The sequence below is a fragment of the Galleria mellonella genome, unplaced genomic scaffold (genome assembly GCF_026898425.1).
Source record: "Galleria mellonella isolate WM207_F2 unplaced genomic scaffold, CSIRO_AGI_GalMel_v1 utg1267, whole genome shotgun sequence".
Lineage (NCBI taxonomy): Eukaryota > Metazoa > Arthropoda > Insecta > Lepidoptera > Pyralidae > Galleria > Galleria mellonella.
The window spans coordinates 1058692-1077776 of NW_026441987.1; the positions used below are offsets into that span (position 1 = coordinate 1058692).

General features: G+C 28.9%; 1 protein-coding gene across 2 annotated transcripts in view; it reads left to right on the plus strand.

Moving 5' to 3' along the window:
- Positions 1-17018, plus strand: part of LOC128202065 (uncharacterized) — a 100752-nt gene extending 83734 nt beyond the window's left edge. For both annotated transcript variants that reach the window (XM_052901015.1, XM_052901016.1), the window contains exons 8-9: positions 4453-4549; positions 10345-17018. In XM_052901015.1, the coding sequence (XP_052756975.1) occupies positions 4453-4549; positions 10345-10457 (210 nt within the window). In that variant the 3' untranslated portion in view covers positions 10458-17018. The remainder of the gene's footprint in view (positions 1-4452; positions 4550-10344) is intronic.
- Positions 17019-19085: the final 2067 nt, after the last annotated feature.

A 19085-nucleotide genomic window follows, 5' to 3' on the forward strand; every position in this document is an offset into this window, starting at 1 on the left:
AAAACATTTCCTTTGATTGCCTTTTTCCATTACATTTTAATAAGAAAATTAATTTCATGTTGTCACAAACAAGCAGTAAAATGTAATAAATATATAAAATTAAAGGAAATGAAAAGTTTTTTTTAAAGAGTCTTAAAAATCTCATTTCGCTTTAGCCCGAGGGAGTAATAATAAACTCCTACCTATATATAATAATCCGAATTAAACAAACTAGTATTTCGTAAATTGCTCTAATTGAATTAAAAATATTAGTACTAGATATTATCTAAATATTTTCCAAATCGGTTACAAAAGTTTTCACAACCGATTTGAAAAAAGAAACCTTTAAGGACATTTGACTGTTTTTTGTTTCTTCCAATAAATTTTGAAAAGGACCATGTTCTCAAATTCAATCCATTTCTGTATGTGCATATTATATATACAATATTTTCGTTAATTCTTCACCGATTTTGATATTTTTTTTTTTATTAAGAAGGGTTACTAACTGTTGATTAAATATTACAGTCAAAATTTATATACAATCTGTCTATATTTCTATATTTATTACGTAATTATTTCTTGTAAGTATCTATAATAAGTTTACTATTGTAATCTTTTGGAGGAAACTATATAGAGTATCTATTTATTTATCTATCTATCTATATATATATATATATATATATATATATATATATATATGCTAATGGTCACCATCATTCCAGCCGGTAATTGTCCACTGTTAAGCACTGACTCTCTATAACACATTTAAGAATGTCTATCCATTTTGTGTAGTGGATTTGCTTATATCCAGTTGTCACTTTACAACTTTTCATACTCAACAATTATCAGACCTTCGTGCTATGAGGCCGGTACATTTTCCAATATATACTCGCAATATTAAACTTAACTGTCGAAGGTAGACAGCAGCGTCCCTCTTAAAACATCTCTAAAAGTCTAACTGCGGTTACCAACCCGCCTGCCAAGCGTGGCATCTACTAGCGAAACCCCCCTTATGGGGAAGGATTATGTTCAGCAGTGGACAGTAAACGGTTAAAGAGAAGAAATATTAAATTGTAGACGTATTGTAGATACATATACATTGACAGTATTGAAAACGATTGATCCGGGTGTTCTGAGATCGACAGACGCGACTTGAATTCCCATTTACGAATGTAAATTATTCATTTATTCTATTCATTAGAATTTAAATTAAAATTGCGCAGAGATATTTCAAATTTAATAAAAATAGTTATGAATAATGTTAACGATAATGAGTTGGGAGAATAAACATTTCGAAATAAAAATAATGAATAAAATCTTCTATAATAAATCTAAATATATATATATATATATATATATATATATATATATATATATATATATATATTTCGTCATTATACATATACACAAGCGTCAGAGTTACTTGCCCGTTCTTCTTAGCTAAAATTTTTTTCTATTAATATTTTTTATACTAATAATATGGCAAATAAACACGACATTTTACTCTGCTAAAATGCAACTTCAGTCGTGAAATCACATTCTAATGAATGATGAGATATTTCGTAGATACATTTACATTAACTAGACACACGTATATGCTGTAATTCTTTTGTTATTTTTAATATTAAAATTAAAGTCTCATTATTAAAATGCTTTACCTCAAAGAAAGAAATTTTTAACCTCTAAGCGTGCCTCTAAATGTATTCAATGTTTTAAGTTTTTTTTTTCACATAATTATCAGAATATATTAATTATATCAAATTGCACTAATATACTAGTAAACAAATCATTTGACAATAATTTGTTAGCAATAGTCATCGTACTAAATTACGATTTAAATTTTTAAATTACGTTGTATTTTAAAACATTAAATTTTGAATATCTTTAAGGTTTTTTTTTCACCGGATGACAAAAATTCGAACGCAGTTGAAATAATAAAAAATGGCAATTAAAAAGTACTAATTGCGAACAAATTTATATAAATGGAGTTTCTTTACATTTCTAATTAAAGTACATTTAAGCGTATAATCTAAAAATTTGCACAATTCGCGAATTTGACTCGTCTACTGATGCATATAAAATTACAAAATTTAGAATATTTTTTATACACTTATTACTTTTTGATTTTAAACATATTTTTTAACACAATTTATGAATAAAAAATTTTATGTATGTCCTTGACACCAGTTATATGATGTAATACAAAATATATACATGTTGAAATAGAAATAAACAGCATTATTTTAAATAGAATTGAAGTAATTTATTTACTAAAGGCACATTTTATAGATGTTACATCGGAAGAAAATTATAAGTCCAATCTTATTCTACCACAATATAGGCGGACAAATTAAGAAAAGAAGAGTTATACTACTACTGTAACTGATTTTTTTTTTAAAGAAATAGTAGTCAACATTCTTATGTAGCACGTTTAACGATTAAATATGTCGACACTCACACTTTTTGCTATATATTAGTAATTAGCTTTTTATCGACTACTTCGTATGTGTGGATTTCAGAAATAGAAAAACCATCGATGTGTATTATTTCAATGGTTTTTCTGTTATATTATGGATTCATTGTTCACTTTGTCTATGACAAATGCTACATGTTTTTTTTTATGAATTCGGCGAGTTTTGTTTGTCAAAAGAAATGCATCAAAGAATTTGTATTAAGTTCTGTATAAAAAATAAAATAAAATGTAAAAATATAATAATCCAAGATATCACGGCTATCAAACGTTGAAGATGATAAACAGATATCCCAGATATCTGGAGCGTTCATCGACAACTGATGAAAAAGAGGAAAAAGTTAAAGAAATGGTTATGAATAATCACCAAATCAAAATCTAGGAAGTCACTGATAATATTGATATATCGATTGGTTCATGCCATGAAATATTTTTAAATGTTTTAGACATGAAACGCGTGACAGCGTAATTAGTTCCAAAACTGTGGAATTTTGAACAAAAACAGCGGCGAATGGAAGTTGCTCTGGAGTCATTCAAATGAAGTTAACGACGAGGCAGAATTACTCAAACATGTTATAACATGTGACGCAACATACGGATATGTCGTCAAAACTAAGGCTCAATCATCCTAGTGGAGGAATTCTTATTCGTTCATACCGAATTTCGGCTTGAGAATTGTGGCCGGACGTGAAGGCTCACTGCGATCATCAATTTTAATGTCATAGTGCATTATTCATTATTGCCACGAGACTAACTATCAATATAGAGTATCATCTACAAGTTAAATGCCCTTTTGCGTAAAGCGTTTTGAAAGAAACGTCTAGATTTGTGGAAAAACAATTCATGGCTTTGCATCGCGATGCATTATTCTGGTGCAAAAGCTATGAATTGCACGTGTTCATACTTAATTGCTTGTTCGTGATTTTTTAGGCATATACTAACAATACTGTAACGATGCCCCAGCCTCCATATTCGACAGACATGGACCCTGAACTTTAAAAGGCCGGCCTTTTACAGGTATAGATGACATTATAAACGCATTACTGAAGAAAGTACAGGCTATCCCAAAGATCGGGTTTGAAAACTGTTGCAAGAATTAGAAGAAGGGCTTGCACAAGTACATAACATATAATAGTCCCCTATTTTGAAGGAGGCAAGATGTAGACAAATAAATACATATTTTTTACAAGAAACAAAAATTTAAAAGAAACAAAAACGTTAATTCCCAAATTAAGGACCTCCTTCTTTCTGAATTCGGTTAAAAATAAATAATCTATGGTGAGTACCATAGAGAGGTTCTACATTTTTTCATACCTTCCAATCTACATTTTTTTGGAAAAAATAATAAATTGCACTACAGGGACACTATTATAATGATCAGAATGGCTATGCAGACTCTATTGTAACTGAAACTATTGTACTTGTACAACCAATAGCGTAACTTAATAATTGGGGCACGTTTCAATGTATGAAAATGAACGCTCTGAGAACCCAACTTTATATTTCTATTGTACTGTATCTCTATAGAAATCGGAGGTTATATTAATTGGTAACATAAAAGTTTGTATAATTGCTATTATGGTTGAAAATAAAGCCCATACAGAGTTATCTATAGTTGCTAGTTAAAAATATTTATTATATAAAAAATAAAGCCACTTTCATTGTAATTTTATAACTCAAGAACGGTCTCGCCTATCCAAATGTTTAGGCTTTGTTCGGACTATTTAGTAGATGGTTTATGTGAAGTTTGCACAAAATCGGTCGAGCGGTTCTTCATTTATCACATTTTTTTGTAACAAATGAATTATTAACAAATAAATTATTGAGAATAAATTTTGATACTTAAACAGCTGAGTTACTTGCATTTTCTTCTCAGCTGAAATTCCTAAATTAGATAGAATCCTACAAAAATGATTATTCAAAAATGCTAAGAAATAAATTTATTTTAATAAAAAAATGTAATTATTTATTTGATTATGAGTTAAATACATTTTTTATGGCAGGTATCGCGACTGAAAGTGGAGGACGCTGGTAACTACACATGCGCCCTGGAAGCACCGTTGCGTATGAAAGCAGTAGCAAGAGTGCATGTTTTGCAAGGTTAGTATATTTTAATATATGTACATAAATAAATATTAAGAAAATATTAAATTTTTACAGTTGATTTTACATTTCATCAGTTATATCAAAACCATGACTCATGAAACAGGTTCAAAATAACTGCACACTTAAGATCAGCTTCTTAATTAAATATATTATACTAAAATATTTATTTAACACTTTATTGCACCGACATAACAGGATTTGTTGAACAATTTTCAATACGTATAGTGTAGTACAAAAGGCGGTTTTATTGCTAAGCAATCTCTAAATAAATAAATAAATAATAAAAATTGTAACTAAGCACTACCTGTACATGGAGAATATTTAAGAATAATATGAGGTATATAAATTTTTGGGAGCAATCAAAACCAAATCCATAATTTTTAGAAATTATGCCCGTCCGTCTCTATGCTTGTTCTAGTATCACGCAAAATATACTGTACCTAATTGAATGCGGTTTTCTTAGTTATGTTCTTCAAGATCAAATTTAATGTCTGGTACATGTTTAATCTTAATACAACATCTAAAACATTTATACATATCTGTTACAACTGTGTCAAATTAGGGTAGGAAGAAATAATGGAAAAATAACCTCTTTCGCTTCTTCCACGTTCATCAATCTTTTCATACACGCTCGCCGGTTACGAGTACTTTTAATTTGGTCCTTCTTCAGCATCGCCTATTTGGTAAAAATATGTCCGTTTAGGGCGACCTCTACCGGCTTCTCCGTTCATTCTTGCTCGATAAATCTCTTTCGTAATTCTTCTTTCATCCATCCTCTCGAAAGGGCCACACCAACGTAATATACTTTTTTAGATTTTTGTCACCTACGAGTGCTTCTAAAATTCACATGTAAAAAGTAACGGGTAAAATGCTAGTTAAGTTAATAAAAATATTAATTTTTCTAACGTCATCCTCGTGATTTATATATAAAATAAATGGATTAAAAACTATGTGTTTGCCAAATCACATATTAATTGGCTCAGCCATTAAAACGCTAAGAGAAAAAAGACAAATAAATTCATCTTCATATTTATAATATGATATTAATAAAGATAATGTTCATTGTTATATAAAATAAAAATGGTGGAAGGTGCGTTTTATTTATTCATTCAATACGAAATTGTGTACAAGGCGGACTTAAAGTCTGGTAGAGAAAGCTTTTAGCTTTCTCTACCATTGTTAACAAATTACCTTATCAAATGGAATTCCATGCGGTTCACCCTGAAAACCATTGTGGTTTACTCTCGCATTTATTACATTGGGCTAACTCCCCTACTTTAGTTCTCAACTGACATCACTAACTGATACTCCACCAATATAGATGAGGCTAATATTTCATTTTCACCCATAAATAAATCAAAGGTATTCGAAGCAGACATAAAGGCATCTCTTGTATTAATCTACATATTAATACGCGAAGCTAAATCTTTGTACTCTTTTTCAAGATAGTTTATATAGAGAAGGAGTGCAAAATGTTAATATGTTTTTAAAATTATGTATAAAAAATACATTAAATCAATAAAAAAATACATTACACACTCTTCCATGTTTTTGATAAATACACACACGCATATATACTCTTTTGTTTATTGGTAAAGTCTGTGGTGAAATTGAGAATTGATTAATATTGTTTGTATTTAATATTATTTGTCTATAGGCTTACTGAATGTTAACTAAATTTATTTATTATAATATATGATCACTAGTTAGGTTAAGTATGTCATTTATATGAATAAATGTATTTCTGGCTGTTACGTAATACATGTTATATTAACATAGTATGTGTTTTTAATATAGTCATTCAACGTGAAATGGGCGTGTGTAAAATACATTGGATTATCACGCACGTTACATGCGATGCGTAAACTGAAGCTGCCCCTAAATTTTGATTAATGAAATATTAACTTCAAAATATATGATACCGTTGCTGAAAATGTTTACCTCTGGTTAGGTGGTACTCTGTAAAATATATTCAGAAATTTTGTTTAATCTTCTACTGTATATATATACAATAAAAGATTATGCAACTTAGAATAGCCAATAATAAGTCCCGGTATGGAATAGGGCCACCCCTTCCTTTCCCGTAGGTGGACTATTATAGCTTTTCCTGAAAAGCTATAATAGTCCACTGCGGAAAGTAGTAACCGTTGCCTGTTAACATAAACAATACCATAGACAAATATACTGTGAAACCCATGGTACCTCTCATGCGTTCTCATTCCCGAAGACTAATGTATTATACCTTCGTACTAAGAAGTCGTACTCTTAGAAAACAGGTTAATATACATATGCGTTCGTTATCTTCTTGTTAAAGTTAAATCAAGTCTGAGATTAGTTGCATGCAATGGAAACTTCAATGGAAGCTCCCATAACATAGCAATTACAGACTAGCTATAGTTGTTCATTGCAGCTACAGACCAGTCAACTTACCTACTATTATTATAACCATAGACTGTTTGGGTTCCTGTATGTTTAGGTAACTATTTAGTTATTTAATATCTTTTTATAACAGATCTATATATGTAGGTGTTAACTATATATCCGTCCGATTTTCGATACTTAGGTTCACTACTACAAAGCGATGGAGAATTAGACCGAACAGTAAAACACCGAATTAACTTAGGATGGATGAAGTGGTAGCAGATTATGGCAACCGCCTGTGACTCGCGAATTCCTCTTAAATTAAAGGGGAAAATTTACAAGAGCATAATTCGGCCTGCTAGTTTGTACGGATCGGAGTGTTGGTCAGTAAAGGTGACGGACGAAAAGCGATTGCATGTAGCTGAGATGCGGATGTTGAGATGGATGTGCGGAGTGACAAGAATGGACAAAATTAAGAATGATTATATCAGAGGAAGTATGAAAGAAGCGCCAGTGATAGAAAAGTTAAGAAGTAACCGTTTATCCTGGTATGGACACGTGGTGCGCAGGAATGAGGAGCATATTTTAAAAAAAGTATTAAGTATAAATGTAGATGGCTATAAGAGCAGAGAAAGACCTAAAAAGACATGGATGGCTTGTGTGAAAGACGATATGGCCAGAATGGGAGTGAATGCGGAAATGACTGGGAATAGAAAAGAATGGAAGAGGAAAATATATTACGCCGATTCCAAATAATAATTGGGATAAGGGTAAGAAGATGATGATATGTAGGTGTTAACTATGAACCCCACTAAACCGTTGGATTGTACTAAAAGTATTGAATCTCATTAATTTTTTTTGGTTTGTTCTTTTATACAACTTAGAATGTCAAACAAGCTGACGGCCCAATTAATTGAAAATGTTAAACGTCGTCTATAGACATCAACAGAACTATAAACATAACTGAGTTAATTGTATTGCCCATGATACCATTCATGCGTTGCCATTCCTAAGGACTAAGGTATTATGCCTTTGTACCCTGTAATTTTATTGCCATATCCGTTTTCTATAATACCGAAATCATTAACATTCTTCTAAGAAAATAGTCTTCTAGTAAAATTGGATATTCATCCTAAAGAAACATAGGTTAAAAAACTAGAAAAAAAAGTTAAGCGTTCTTTAATGATACGGCACGTACAACTATTTTGTATGGAAAGCTCAATTTATTGTCGAAAACACATTTTCTTAAAGGAAATATTCTGTTTCATTGATGGAACACTATCTCTCTGTATCTGTCTTTATATCATTCTCTCTTTCTCTCACTCTGTAACTCCCTCTCTTACCCTCTCTGTCTGTCAGTGAAATTTGAAATAATCCTTACGGTAAACATGAACTGTACGGGCAGAGACCTTCACCTATCGCTTTCGGATAAACAGAATGAAAACCTTTATGCTAAAGATTTCACCTGTATAAATAATAACAATGATTTGTCATGTCTACTGTAGTACAATATTTACGTTCCAATTTCCTCTGTCCATTGTGGATTTATAAAATAAGCTCGCAAATCGAGTTCCTACTGTTCTATTTATTGACAGCATTATTGAATATAATAACAAATAAAAACACCTACATTTCAGAATATAAGTGACAAGACGTCGATTGATACAAAACACGAGTCGAATGTTGACGTTCGAGAGAGTAAAAAAGATTTGCAATAGGTTTTTTTTTTGGTAAATAGATTCTTTTTCTCGTGTAAGGTAAAATTTCTTATTGTCATCTCAGGTTACTTACACAACCTGAAAACCGTGGTAACATTGTTTCGTTTTTTATAATTATTTTTTCTGTTTGTATTTTCCTCAGAAATATTAGGTAGTATAATTAGGTATCTATATAAGATAGAGTATTAAGTATAAAAAACGTGTCAAATTTTAGTTAGCTAAACATCAACATACATTGACATATGTTTTCTTTTTTATAAATTAAAAAAAAACGTACTTTTCGTTTCAGTGTTGCAAGTAATAAGATTCTAAATTTTCCAAAAAAAAATACATATTTACTACATAATACTACTTAATACATATTTATCAATACTTACACTTAGTTAACATATAATTTAATGCCTTCTTTAAAAGAATTGAAACCAAATTATGTGACAAAATTAAGTTTTGATACTTCCTTAAGAATGTACAAAAATATCTATATCAAAATAGTGTTTATATTCGTACTGTATAATAAATTAATTACAGAAGTCATTAAATCCTTTCCACTCAGGATTTACTAGAGAAGAACTCTTACAGAGTTAAGCTCGCCTGTTGTAAATCTTTATTTAATATAAATTATATGTTTGTATTTTTTTGTGTACAATATAGTATAAATAAATAAGTTTTAGGATTTTGTATACAAGTATTTAAATTTCTATAGAAAATAAAATGTATTTTATTATATCCAAACTTAGCACTTACGATACTTTACATACTGATTCACTCAAGTGAAATGGAGCCGCGGGATTTAGCTATTAATATTTAATATAAATGAACAAAATATAGTCACTATTTTGTCTATTTTTTTTTTTCGAAGTACAACATAAACACAAACAATGAGAAGCGGAAATGCAGTTGCAATAATTGCATACCTGTTCCATTTCTGTTCTTACAGAAATGGAAGACAAATGCAGTTGCTGACCCGAGGTATATATCCTCTCTTATCCTTTAATCCAGATGGAATGACAATGCATAATGAGAGCACGGGTAATGTAGCTATGATGATTATGCTGTTGTTCCTCTTTACAGCAGGCTTGGAATATTTCAGACGTCACAAATTAAATATCATACATTACGCTAAATCACACATCACAACAGCTACCTCAGTACAAAAAGTGTGAAACACTAAATGAAATCGCAGATAGTTGCTACGTACGAATTTATTCGTGAGTCGTTAGCTATGTACAGTTAGTTATAAAATTAAATCGCATTAGACGAGCGAATAAAGACTTTTTCACACTGTGTTAAAGTGTTTATTCATACTTCATTTTCAATAGCTAATAGTGATTGCGACATTCACAAGTCACTTGTTGTGATTTGGCACTAGTGCTATAACGGTGAAATAAATTCACTAAATAAAAGTGATTTAAATATAGTAATCATTTGCCTTATGGTTGATAGTAGTTTATTTATATAGTTTATAATTTTATTATATTATATTTCACTACTATATATATATATATATATATATATATATATATATATATAATGTTTCTTAAATTATAACTATTTGCTATAATTATGTCTTAAGAAACTTCATTATTTGAGATCGAAAGAAAAAATACAATCGAATTTCAAATTTCAATTCTGCCAGGATCAAGGGAAGGTTATTAGTAACAGATGTTGTAGATGTATCTAACTGGATTTTAATTAGTTTTTCTTCCACAGGATCCAGCTTAGCGGAACTTCAAAGTGGTGTCAAGACAACCACGAGTTACATCAGTTTACTGTTAGCAGCCATACTCGTTGTATTCGGGACGGAATACGGTGATATAAGGTGACCTAGTTAGATGACACATTTAGACAAGAGTCCACTGGATACCCTGGATATTGCAGTGGAGAGACCATTGGATATTGCAGGAATAAACTTGACACATACTGGAAATATATCTGATGTTGTAAATGGTGGGTCTAATTCGCCTGATAACACGGACATTGCAGGAGTAAATTTGATGCGTGCTAGAATTATATCAGATATAAGAAACGGCGGGCAACTGAATCATCTGATAACATTACAGTTTTTTACTTGCAACATTGTATTATTTGTAAAGTTTATCGCAATTGAAAATATGTAAATTCTACAATGACACTGATTCAAATCTTTAAAGAGGAACTAAGAATTATTAAACATGCTAATTTGAACCGTAAAACAAATCTGAATGAGCTATATCATAGTAAATTGTATAATGGTAATTTTTGTCAGAAATTTAAACACAACATAGTTGTTTTATGTTACTTTTAAATGGGTATTGCCTTTTAACTAATTGTTGTAAGTAGTTCAGAATTAAAATTTCTTAACAAAATTAACTTTGTAGTTAATTTTGTTAAGAAATGTTGCGCAGTTTAATTCTAAATTTTTATATCAACACACTGTTAGATTATTTCTTTTTTGTAAATAACCTTGTAAAATTAGAAAATGATTTTGTCTATATTGTCCTACGTTCATATATTCTATAATGATTTTTTTTTATTTCTGCAGTGTTTTAGAGAGGCACCTAAATTATGCACTAGCAGTACAATTTTTACTGCAAAGTATTAGTTTAAAATTACTCTATACTAATCTAATAGCTGTAGAATAACGGCTTTGTTTATTATTATTTTATTTTTAAAATTCACCAATTTTAAAAAGTATAATAGTTTGACCTTAAGAGGGTACCTTAAATATTTTCATCTTTATCTCTAAAATTTGTAGTAATTTTGAAACGATATCAAAGATGACAACTATTTCTTCAAAATAATTTGAACAGAAAAATCCAAAGAGTTTCCAAAATCGCAATAATTACTTTGTAAACGTTCGCCAAAATTTATATTCTTGCTTATCCAATGTCCCTTAAAGCGGATACTCTTAAAGATCCTAATGCTGGAATGCCGTCCAAGGATCTTTGTATAAACGGACCATTAGTGAGAGTGTACATAACTGTACAGGGCTAATGTTAATGTAACTATATCTAATGTATTACATTTAGTCATGTGTCGAGTCGGCCTTTCGGCGTTCGAGTATTTTAGTAATCATTAAAAAAGTGCGGAATTCAGACTGATTAAGTCTGTAAACTCGGGCAAGTATTCGAGTACTTGTATGAATATTTGAGTATTTCATTAGACTTGGATATATTTATAATAATTTTTGAAATTTTACATTACATTTAATAATTTTAATTTTATTAGTGTAAGGAAAAAAATTATGAATCCACAAAACGGAAAAAAAAACTTACGATAAATGTGGAACTAGTAATCGAGTACCGCATCTACTCAAATTCTATATTCGAATACCATGTATCTAAATGTATTGAGTAATCGAGTACCTTAGTAGGTATTCGAGTCAATACTCGTGTTAGTCTGACTCGACACGTCACTAATTACATTGTCATTATCATAATTATAAACAAGTAAGGTCGACTGGTCTAACTGTGTCCGAGACAATTAAGAATATTTAATTATAATTACTTTTACAATTTACAAAACCGTATACGTAAATAATCAAGATGTAGTTTTTAATATATGATTAGCCTAACCAAGTAAGAGTATAAGCAAAATCAATGGTCCCATTTGAACAAACAAAAAAGGAATTATTTCGCGTAAATTTTATTCCTTCTATTAAATTATTCTTTGTTTTATTGCTGTTGGTACTAGATTAGTCGTCTTTTCTTTTTTTCTCAATCGATATTTATATATATATCCTACTTAAGTTTATTAGTTTTTCATAACTTTTATCAAAGTAAGCACTGGGTATGTTACAATCATAATATTCTTCAATTCCAACTAAGCAGAATTTGTAGTTGGGATAGTAGATAATTGATAGAAATATTAGTTCTTAGAAAACGCCCAAATCAATAAAAACAGACTCATAAAGACAGACGGACCGGGAGTATAGCTCGCAACAATTGAAGGTAAAGCAATATTTAAATGTTATACTACCAAGTTAGATGGTTATTTGAATAGAAACTAACGTTGACGGGATTTTTATAAAAAGGCATTTTCACCTTTTTGCGATTATTCCTTTACTATTTAAGGGCAATCGTATCTGAAGGAACTTATGGGCTTTTGTCGAGTACCGCGAAGTGAAATTACAAAAATATATTTTCCGGGAATTCTTTGGGAGTTTGGCTTTTATTCTGTCCTTCTCTATTGATCTATAAATTACCGATATCTGCCAGAAATATTCGGGATTAAAGTTTGTTGCAAGACAAAAATAAACAAAACTTATTTTTATATTAAACATAATTCTGGACAATACAACATATTGTTGCACTAATGTAAATACGTGCTAATAATGTACATATTGATACAAAGTTAAAAAAGAAAAGAGAGTAAAATTTTATGATTTCGTTTTTTAAACTAAATTAAAGCGTTTATAAATATAATATAATATTATCAAGTTAGATTTTCACTTTCCCAACTTACGTCGATTTTTAAACATACTCTGTCCTGTAATCCACAGGAAAAAAAGGTACGTATGTCCCATACTGATCGTTTTTTTATGTCTTACTTCTTCTACCTTGCTCTCTCCTTTGTTGAGTGTTTACCGAATACGCAAATGATGTATGAATTATGTTGAATGATTCTGATGAGTTTATGTGTATTGTGTACGAATACGGTATCACTTGATACTTTATTGAGTATTATCGATGTAAGAATGACTGCTTGTTTTTGTAAGTTGGTTATTTTTAATATTAGTATTTAGCTTATTTAATATTTATATTATTGAGTAAGGTTTTCACCTTCTCAACTTACGTTGGCTTTAATATATATCCCGTCCTGTACCTACAGGAAAAAAGTTACATTACATATGTACCTTTTTTTTTACCCTATTGATAGGTTTTTTTTTATGTTCTTCTTCTCCTAATTTCCTTTCTCCTTTGTTGAATGTTTATCGAATATGTGAATGGTTATGTATTCGATGTATGAATTGTGTTTGTTGACTATTGTGTGTTAGTTGCTTGTTGTGTGGTTGATCATTGGTGCGTGTTTTGAATGTGATTATTTTGTTTATTTTCAAGTACAATATCTTCCAGTACTTCGCTGAGTGTGGCTGTTGCGTGAATGGCTACTGATTTTTGTAAGATGATGACATCAATATTGATATTTAGCTTATTTATGTATTTTTTATTATTTTATATAATATTCCTGTAATGCATAGACGCAGTATGAGAAGTAATAGTACAGTCGGTATGATAAAAGTCTGTGTGTTCCAAAAACGATTGACTTCAATTTTCAAAAGGTGTTTTTGTTTAACTTTTTAAGTTCCTTAGTTATTATATTACAGTCAGACAGTACTGTTATGTCTATTACATATGTTTTGTTATTGTTCTTATCTATATATATTAAATCTATTATGGGTATTATATTTAAATATAAAGTGAGTTATTTAGATAATTAATCGTTATACTTAACTTACCCAATCTGAATAAACGAGTTCTCGAGATACGAGCACCGTTCTCAACAATCATTACCAAGTAACATAACTTTCTACTCAAGCTATTTAATAGTCACTGGGTTAAGAGGGTGTTGCACCGTATTCCATTTAGTTAATTGTTTTCTAAGTAATACATTAGAAGTATTTACAATTTATTTCTGAGGTAACAGGTATAATGATTAAGATGGGACCTCCAAGTAAATACCAAGTTAAAAGCAGTTGCAAGGAGGATTATTAAAATATGCACATAATTAAACGCGACTCAAAAAATCGAGACTTAATAGGACAGTACACTATATTTTTTGATAAATAATAATAAGTACATACATACTATACATACAAAATATCTAGTCAGTAATAGTCATATTATTGTTAAACAAAAAAACTCATGAATACAAATGTTTGTATTAGACGAGGTTTAAATATATAACCATACTATAACTATTGGAAATACTACACTATATAAGAAATATTATTACATATAACAAAAATACATTGCAAACACACTGGTTGTAGTTCCAATGGGATACAGAATAAAAGCTAAGCAAGCAATCTATTTACCCTTTTTTTTTAATAAGGAAACTACAGTTCCCATATTTTCTGGGCTTGGGTAACAATATGTGGCTCTTCCTGCTGAGTCAGATTACCCATAAAAATTGTCTCCGTCCATTTGCAATATGAAGTTACCCATATTCTCTATCTTCCTAGATCTAGCTAGAGATTTCTACGCAACCATATTTACTTTTAGAAGATAAAATTTTTAAATCACTGAACTTCTAATTATGCGTCAAACAAAAATGAAAATTATAACATTTTTCTTACACATATTGACAGTATACGGGTCTTTTGTTTATTTAAAATTAAATATTAAAATTTGTATAATAATTATTTATACATTATAATTATAATGTATAATTATATATTTATTTATATATAATTATACATTATAATTATTTTTAATATAACACACTAATTGTCTCTGGGCACACTACACATATCTTACTAACGATTACTTAATATTATAATTCTCAATATAAAATAGAAACAATATTAAAAAGTGTTATAACATATCACCAATAACCATAATCATATCACACATAACTAACGTAACTGTATTTATTTTTTACTGTAGAAATAAAGTTAATTTTATATATTATATTTATGGCAGAAATGTTGAAAGAAACAATGTATTCAATTGTAATATCAAAAGTATTACATTATTTGTGGTCAATGTAATTTACCCTTTTCATTATTTTATTATATATTTTTAGCTCTAGCTATTCTATGTGTGACCTAGCATGAACACAGTATAATCTTTTTCAAATATATTTTATTGTTAGTATGTTTGTACGTTTAGTAGTTTATTGTTGATATGTTTAGTTGACAAACTGTCCACTGCTAAACATTGGCCTCCCCTATAAGAGGGATTTTGCCAGTAATTGCCAAGTTTGACAAGCACTCGGTGATCGCAGTATAAAAAATATACATATCTAATTAAAATTATCAAAAATAAGTGATTTCATACATATCATTATAAAAAGATATATACTTGTTTTTGTTTGACTAAAAAAGAATTCACTAAGTATTTAATATATAGTATTTTAAATTAATATTTCCTGTAAACAGGTTTCTCGTGCACTAAAGTTTATTTATTATATATATTGAAAAAAGATTATTCTGTGTTTATATATATGTTTAAAAATTTATAAGTACTTCTGAAATATAAATATATATGAAATATTTAAGAAAAGTTCACACATAACCATTATTAATAACATATATATTTTTATAACTGTAAAAGAATTAACATTAAAATAATTATAATATTTCATGTACCAGAAGTGTTATTGACAATTAAACCGTATTATAAAATTTTTGATGTTGTAGATGATCAAATAACAGGAAATTAGTCTTTCATGTAACGCACTACACTAATAATAATAATTATATTACACTTGATCATTATTTGCTATGTCTCAAATCACTATATGCACTGACTTGATTTTTATATTAATTTGTTATTTTAAATGATCTCCTTTTATATACATAATATTATTTGGAAGAAAATTAAAGATTGAGGGCTTTTAATTTTTTTTAAATTTACTAATTATACAAGTTCATTTATACTATTATTACATTTATATTAATTAGTTTTTTATGAACTTCACAAATATCTTTACTTTATATTTTAACACTGTTTTAATTATATAACACAAAGACAATAGGATGGGAAGTCAACCAGGTAGATTGTTTTCGTTATATATTATATAATACATTATATAAAAACTCATATATTAATAATTTTATTTGTGATATGAAATATTGTGAGAATTTTATATTTTATATTTAATATTGAATTATAAAATTGAATGATAAATATAAATACACAAATTATTTTTATTAGTTTTATTTATTATATATTATTTTGACCGTATTTATACATTTTAATTATTTATATTATATTAACAATAACATTATAATTATTTATTTACTCTTTTGTTACAAAAATACATTTGAAATAATTCATATTTTAAAATTAATAACAATTAACTGATAAAACACAACAGCACTTATTGTAAATATGAAATTATCGTAGTTAAATAAATAAGTAAAAAATAATGTTTACGGCAGTATGTACGATAAAATTAACTGTCTCTAACAGATTATAAGGAAGCGGATAATTTTAATAATTATATTCAAATAATATCAAAGTCATTTTAATTTAACATATTCCTATTTAGTGTATTTATTTTTATACATTTATAATTTATTTATAAATGTAGTCGTAAAACATTTTGTATAATTAAAGATAGATTGTATAATTATTGTTAATAATTTATCATAAAATACATATCGGTGCTTTTGTTGACTGTTAATTTAGCGTAAATATTATTATCATTAATGTAATAATTATATTAAATGTACAATATTGTGATAAGTTTTATAAATAAATAAGAATAAAAAAATATATTTTGTTTCTTTTTTTAATTGCCTTCATTCTATTAATTACAAACTGATTCCATGTTAATTTTACATACATATATTTTTATTTCAGATAATGTATAGTATTAAATTAAAAAAGAAAATATAAATACCATAGACATTTTCGTGTACACATTTTATTTAATAATTGATTTTTTTAACTATTTGTAGACAATTTTTCTCCAAAAATTATTCCAGTCCTAACAAGATCAATACCAAATTAAAACGAAATAATATAAAACTAAAATAAAAAAAAATATGTATATTATTCACCAAAATCACATTTCAATAAAAAAAAACAAATTTAGAACCTTATGTCTTACGAAAATATAAAAATTATAATAATTGCTGAAAGTTTGCAAATATTTCTCTATAACAAAATAGGAAAAAAGAAACCTTTATGGTTATATAACTATCAATGGTCTATAAACGTAATATCATTACCAATATTATCAATTTGATAGTGTGTTTGTTAAATCTTGGCACCTTTACATTTTAACTGCAAAATTTATTTCAATGCCTGTTTCAATCGACAATTCTACCAGAGACGCAATAGTAAGCACAGCTATGTAGATCTAGTCGAGAATAAAGATAAAATATATACAACGGGATGGATAATATACAGCAATATCTATATATTGTAGGAAAAAAAAACCTATATTAATAAATATAAAAATACTTATATTTATTAATAATAATTATATTTACTTAATTAGACTACATAAGGCCCATTTTGTTAGTTATAAATTGACTTAACCTATGTTAGTAAATGAGCGGTCATAACGCTCTTACATTGATAACCTGTCCCACTCAATATTTTAGGATAGGACAGTCCATTTTGTCAGCAATTGTCTTCAGGACACTGTTTGAACTAACACGCAACCTACACAACAGCGAAACAATTCGTTTGTGCCGTTTTAATATAATCTTATAATATTTTACTCTTTAAAATGCTCAAGGTTGACTGGAAAAAAATCCCTTCAAGGGACGTCCGCCTGTGTACCTTGTCATTTCCTTTAAAATCCGATATCTCTAGGTTATATAAAAAGAAACAATTTAAGATAGAGAAGGACATAGACTAATATTCATCCTTGTCATACAATGGGGTCAATTCTGAGGCATTATTTCTTTAAACTTATGTTTATAACTTCAGTTTTATATCACACCTTTCCTTTCTCGTGTAATTTGTAAGAGATAAATAAGGGAATATGGGCAGCAGCGTCCCTCTTAAAATTTCACGAAAGCCTAACTACAGTTGCTAAGTTACCTGACAAGTGTGGCAACTAAAAGCAAAGGCAAACTATTTTCAATGACAGACAGGACTATATGAGGATGACGATCATAGCGAAATCTTTATTGTAAATACTGATATGAACAAATTTTCTAATAATTTTAAGCCAATTTTATTATAAATTTAGTTTATAATTATCCATGAAACATCATCATCTCAGTATTATCTGCCCACTGTTGCTCTATGCAATGCAACTGAGGTCGTCACTCCTTCTAGGGGGGGTTGTCCTAAACTGCGTTTACCAGTACTGTACACACGTACTGTTTACAGTATCACTCACGAACCTTCCCCGTGTGGTGGACTTGAAACAGTAACGTCTGTATATATATATATATGTATATATGTATGTATGTATGTATGTATGTATTTATGTATGTTTGTGTGTGCGTGACGCACGCGTGCGTGCTTGCGTGTGAGCGTGCGTGCGTGCGTGCGTGCGTGTGTGCGAGCGTCCGTGTGTGCGTGCGTGCGTGCGTGCGTGCGTGCGTGCGTGCGTGAGTGTGTGTGTGTGTGTGTGTGTGTGTGTATGTGTGTGTGTGTGTGTGTATTCTTTATTGCACTAAACGTACAGTAATTATAAGAAGTTAATAACAATGTTAGCAATAGGGAACTTATCTCTAAAAGAGATTTCTTCCAGTCAACCTAACACAGTAGCATAGGAAGTAGTAAGTGGGCAGTAGTAGTGCTAAACAGAAACTAAAATAAATATTTACATAGATTACA